The sequence below is a fragment of the Glossina fuscipes genome, unplaced genomic scaffold (genome assembly GCF_014805625.2).
Source record: "Glossina fuscipes isolate IAEA_lab_2018 unplaced genomic scaffold, Yale_Gfus_2 147, whole genome shotgun sequence".
Taxonomy (NCBI): Eukaryota; Metazoa; Arthropoda; class Insecta; order Diptera; family Glossinidae; genus Glossina; species Glossina fuscipes.
The window spans coordinates 3,512,497-3,518,496 of record NW_023998490.1 but is presented as its reverse complement, the minus strand read 5'-3'; the positions used below and the strand labels follow the sequence as shown (position 1 = coordinate 3,518,496).

General features: G+C 32.2%; 1 protein-coding gene and 1 pseudogene across 1 annotated transcript; one reads left to right on the top strand and one right to left on the bottom strand.

The window, feature by feature from the left end:
* Positions 1-1,407: 1,407 nt before the first annotated feature.
* On the bottom strand, positions 1,408-2,053 carry LOC119641319 (mitochondrial import receptor subunit TOM7 homolog). The gene is made up of 2 exons (XM_038039906.1): positions 1,888-2,053; positions 1,408-1,817 (listed from the first exon to the last, which is right to left on the bottom strand). The coding sequence occupies exons 1-2, from the start codon at positions 1,985-1,987 to the stop codon at positions 1,753-1,755; spliced, it is 165 nt and encodes a 54-aa protein (XP_037895834.1). The 5' UTR covers positions 1,988-2,053; the 3' UTR covers positions 1,408-1,752.
* Positions 2,054-3,791: 1,738 nt separating this feature from the next.
* On the top strand, positions 3,792-4,515 carry LOC119641311 (annotated as a pseudogene).
* Positions 4,516-6,000: the final 1,485 nt, after the last annotated feature.

Genomic DNA, 6,000 nt, shown 5'->3' with positions numbered 1-6,000 from the left:
GTCGTTACGTTTCGAAAGTGAATTATTGTCAATTTATTATCGGTTGCCAGGCTTATGCATGTTTGCGATGGCTAAGGATTCATTTGCAATTTGGTCCTGTACCGGTTGTAAGTGTGCTCCTATGCTGATAGTGTACATGCTTTTTTTTTCTTTTTTTTTTTTCTTCTTATTTGTTTTATTATGCTTATACTCAATTTTATTGTTAATTAATATAAGTTTTGCATTAAGAGCCAATTGAACTCGACTGTTATTTGTTTAGTTGAGTTTCTAGTATAAGTGGAATAAATAAAATAAATAAATAAATAAATAATTTAGTTGTAAAATGGCGTTTTTCTTGGCACCGTCTAATTATTAATAAAACTAATAATAACAAGAATCAAAGAACAAAGCATAGCCGTAGTCATGTTAATCTTATAGTTATACAAATATTCTTGCAGTGATCTGCAATTATTTCTCACTTCCATTACTGTCCGACACAACTACCACGGATTATTATTTTCTAAAGCTGTTGGCAGAATGAGGGCGCGCTGGTATTTCCAAGACTGGAAAAGATATAATGTTGATTATTTATATTCAGACTTTGATGACATTTCCATGAGAATCCCTAGGGAAAGACTAAACGTGAAAATTCGGCATATAAATGGATTAACAAAAGTAAGCATATGACTAATGCTGACTGGATTCGCTATTCGTTTTCGTCATTTTTTCATTTTGCAATACTTACAACACTGGTTGTGGGCCTTGACGGGTAGTTATGTAAGTCGTAGGACCAAGGAGTATTTATTTTTACAATTATATGTACATTCATTAATTAAAGTTAATGTAATCACATTCACAATACATATTAAATATTTTTGGCCCATGGGGCTTGCACTCTATATGTTGAAGAATAAAATAAATAAAAAAAATATGTTTTTTGTAATTTAATATAACATTAAGGTTCCGCGCGTTCGATTGACTTTGAATCGAAACATAAAACGCTCCTCCTTTGAATAAGAAAGACACCCCAAGAGTTACAAGAGAATGCGTATATTTTCTTTACCGCTACGAAAACATCGCCAGTGAAACGTTATCAACAAAAGACAATGCATATAAGCGTTTGCAAAAGTTGTTTTCTGTCCGTATAAAATCCATCCTAATCAGTTGCCTTGATTTAGTTGTTTTAGTAACAAATATTAAATAAATGATAAAACAGCATTTGTATTCATTGTTTTGAATGAAAATTACGATTTGGCAGAATACAGTTTTACGACAGTTAGTTTTTCATGGGTCTGTTTCCGAAAATTTCATTAGTGCAATTCCACAATGAGTTTATTATTTCTCACACTTGATTTTAGTTAAATTTATCTCTAAAATAATCTTATTTCAGCCAAAATTTACTTTATTTTAATCTTAATTCATTATTTACAGTGTCATAACTTCCTAACATTGAAAGTCTAGTTTAGGGAATTAACAACTATAAGCCATGTTTCATTGGTTTAGTTTATACTTATTCCATATCAGAGAAATATTAAAAATCAACTTGCCGACAAATTATATCAGAACTGCCCATAACCTATATGATACCTATATGATATTGCAACTTGCACACGTTGAATTACCCGAAGCTGTCTTATCTCATAATCTTTAATGCGTTTGTAAGAAAAATGTAGATTCATATTAAATCTTTTTATAATCATTATATTAAATGTTTTATTAAATGTAAATAACACGCTAAAATTTGAAATTATTCACCGGTTTTCCTAAATACATTCATTGCCATAACAAACTCAAAATGGATAAAGGCGGCATACCAGGTTCAGCTCCTTTTCGGAATCCTGCAATATATGTATTTAATTAAAATACTTTCCAGACTTGACATCTTTTTATTCTTGAAAATATATTTACCAAGATATAGAACCAGAGGAATAAAACCCCAATGGAATGTAGTCTTCGCTACATCATAAACAATTTCTAGTCTTTCCTTAACATCAGGAGACATAACCATGGTGAAAATGTAAATTTTTCTTAATTAATCACGAACTGTTTTCTCAGAGCACATTAAATAAATAAAGACAGCAGCAAACATTTAGAAATTTTTCACTTTTTTTACTCCTTTACATGGTTCATAAAAAAAGTATCATGTGTGGAGAATGGAGAGAGGACAGAGTTGCCTTGAATAAATTGCAACGGTTCGTTACTGTCAAAGTGAGGTCCGCTTCTGTGTAGAGAGCAGATGCTATTATGAAATTGGTTGTTTTCATAACAAAACAAATATTTTTTTACAAAAATACAATATCTTTTGTTCGAGAAAGCGAACATCGCCAGTATACAACAGGAAAACTTAGCCGACGTAGGCCGTCGTGTGCATGACATCCTTTAGTCGAGGTTTTGCTTTTGCCATTTCTAACAGGGTTTACGTCTTTACACGTGTTTCCAATTTTAAATATGAACGAAAAACTGTATTAACGGTACCGGTTACATTATTCTCCAAGAGAACTTGGCTATAAATAGCAAACAAGAAATCTTTATAGTAACAACGAAACATCCACGAATATATGTTGACATATTAAATATCGTACCTGCTGCCTATTTGTTGATACAGTGGTGCAAAAGTATCATTATTCATTCCATGAATTTATTTATCTCTATCTTCACTCAAACGAACCTAAGCTTATTAATTTCATTAAGCGCCACTTGTATTTGATTCTTCCAATGGTCAACTTCATTTTGTAACCTATCTTCAAAACAAATTTTATTCTTTTAACAGCAATTAAACAATGAGAAATTTGTGCAAGCCTTCACGTTAAAAATGTGTGGTTATAGCGTTTATAATTCAGAGCAAGTAGTATTAACACTTTTATATTAATTCTTTAATTTCGAAACAATTAAAAGAAACAACATTTTTTATTAACTTAAATCACAAAAAAACTTGCTATTGACTTCAAAAGCAGTATTTCAGTTCTCTGCTAATTGCAGAGCCGTCGCTAGATTCCGTCGCTAAATTCTCTGCTAATTGCAAAAGCTACAGTTTATTCACTCGCACTCATTTAACATTTCCTTGTTTAGATACACTCATACAGAAACGGTAACGTGACAACTTAATTTGCAACTGACCAATTTGCCAAACCTTAAAAAAGAACACAACTGCAGGCGCCATTTTTTGTTTGTTTAATTGCATGAATTATGATCAGAATAGATTCTACAAAGTGTTTATAGATCAGGTGTTTTTATACTATAATTGCACTGCCAGCAAAAAAATTAATTCGAAGCCTTTTTTCAAAATATCTTGTTAGGTCGAATAATCACGTAAATCCCTTGACACTATCTCTTCTAGATAAATCTAACGATATAGGACCTTTTGTTAATATTGGCCAGCGACATCCATAGGTAAAATGATAAAACAATGGGAATTATCAGTATACATAACGGTTAAATTCGATGATTTCGATCTTTTTTTGTCTAAAATAGCAGTTTTCAATTTACTATTATTGAGAGACGCTAGTCGTAGAATGTTCAAAATTGCATTTCCTGCTGCTGAAGTCCATCAAACACTTTCAGAGATTTATGGTGATGCTGCTCCATTATATCCGAATTGTCGATTTTGGTTTATACTGTCTGGAGGGCCAAAAAATTTTGAAGACATTGAACTGCAAGACTTATTGCCGAAAGCAATTGGTCCACCCAACTGATCCGATGATAATTACCGCCCTAAGATTGGCTTCGATGGCAATTTGCCACAGGTTTATGTAAGTGGGCATAGATTGCTCAATAAATTTTAAATAGATGTAAGGAACAAGTACTATTTGAAAATGTCTATTTATTTGATATGTCTAACGAATAACGGTGGTCTGCTCCTTCTCACCCGTAAAAAGGGCGAATGTAACAATGTGAGATCTTTACAGTTTGCTTTATTCGCAGTTGGCTTTTTCCACTTTAGCTTCCCTAAATGGATCTCATGTGTTTTTTAAATCGTTGGGCTTGTCTCTTTACACTATTTAAGCGGAAAGTTGGGCTTATCTATGGAAGGATTTCAACGGCAGTATTACCATTATCGTGTGTTCAAGTGGCGTAAGCGAGAATAATATTGAACTACTTGCGGAACTAGTTTTCGGAGCATTTTCTCTATTCGTAAATCGAGATGAGTTGTCCAATAGCGCGTTATTGGAACGCCTAAAGAAAGAATCAAAACATTATCTACCAATTATTGATGCAGCCTTAGAATTTTGTACAAATCAGTTATTAAACTTTTCCCATTGTCTTCTTTCAAACGATAACGCTCAAATAATTCAACGTTTAAATGAATTTAGTGTTCGTTGTGGTTCACTTTTTTGCTACCTTATGGTTGGACAAAATATAGCAGTAGAAGGCTTGTCGATCGGCAGCTTTTGCAACTTCTTTTATATACATCTGTTAACTGACAGCACGATATTGTTTGTCTTTATTTCTTATGCTTTTTTCTTATTGAACTCATTGGCGTTGCTGGTGTGGCCATCTATCGCTATAAATACTAATTGGCCGGATAATATACACTAAAGAAGCGAGAAATAATTATTTTATTATATTTTATCTATTATATTATATATAAAAATATCTATGTACACATATGCTTCAAAGCTCTTCAACTCCATGCAAGTTTAAATTAGTTTTGCTATTCTTTCACATTTTATTTAATTGATGACATTTGGTTGTGTTTTTTTTATCCTTGGTTAAAAAAAGGTTTCTTGTATCTTTTTGCTATTCAAATACTTATATTGTTATAGGTTTTTCATTCCACATAAGAATTCAGTTATTAATATTTCCTTTTTGAGATAAGAATAAGAATACGTAAAAAAAATAAAAACAAATATATATATATATATTAGTTTGGGGAAAAAGAAATCCATTATTTTTTTATTCACTTCAGGACTTTATTTAACATGCTTCGGATTGTCCGATTTGGGTCAAATATGCACCGTTTTGTTGTATGATTTGTTGCCACTTTAAAGGTAATTTCAAAATGCCTCTCTCATAGAAGTCCTGGTCTCTATTTGCAAAAAACTGTAGTAGTCGATTTTCACAATCCTCCCTAGATTCCAATTTTTTATCATTAAAGAAATTTTGCAATGCACGAAAAAGATGATAATCGCTTGGTGCTAAGTCCGGACTGTATGGCGGATGCATTAAAACTTCCCAACCAAGCTCCCGAAGTTTCTGGCGAGTCACTGTAGATGTGTGTGGCCTAGCGTTGTCCTGGTGGAACACGACACCTCTCCTGTTGGCCAATTCTGGCCGTTTCTGGTATGGTGCATCTTTAACATCAAAAATTCCTGAACGGAATCTACGAAACCAAAATTGCACATAATTGGCTGTTACAGTATAGGAACCATAAACACCATTCACAATTTTAGCCGCCTGGCTTGCATTTTCGCCTTTGTCAAAGAAAAACTGTAAAATGTACCGAATTTTCTCTTTGTTCACTTCTATTTTTAACACGCTGTAACTCACAACTGAATGCACCAAACAAAAAACAGCAAAACAATTTTTTTTACTGCGAAATGTACAGTATGTAAATGTACAGTATCAGAAATTGTTTGATCGCTACATTACGAGAAATCTATCAGTGCAACCATCTACCGAAAATATAATGCATTTCTTTTTCCTCAAACTAATATATATATATATATAAAAGAAATTGTTATTCTTTTTAATGGTATATTATTGCTGAAAATGGAAAAGTTTTTTAATTTAATCGCAAGCCTAATTATTTTAATCGCAAGCCGAATTCTTTTCTATTTATACTCAACAATTTAATCGCAAGCCGAATTATTCATTTGTTGCGCAATTAGCCATCTTATAAGTCTTAAACAGTCTTAAGCAGTCTTAAACAGTTGTAAACAGTTGAAAACAAAAAATTACCAGTTCAGGAAATGGAAAAAGATAAGTGGCGGCTATCTATTACTACTACTACATACTAATTCAAAGAAATAAATACTACTTTATATAACCCATCGTCTAGTTGGAGCTTATAGCAACAAACAC

Excerpts from the sequence above, each read along its gene's own strand:
- LOC119641319 (XM_038039906.1), bottom strand. The coding sequence starts at position 1,987 with ATGGTTATGTCTCCTGATGTTAAGGAAAGACTAGAAATTGTTTATGAT. Across the intron at positions 1,818-1,887 it reads TCCTCTGGTTCTATATCTTG|GATTCCGAAAAGGAGCTGAA; the intron begins GTAAATATATTT and ends CATATATTGCAG.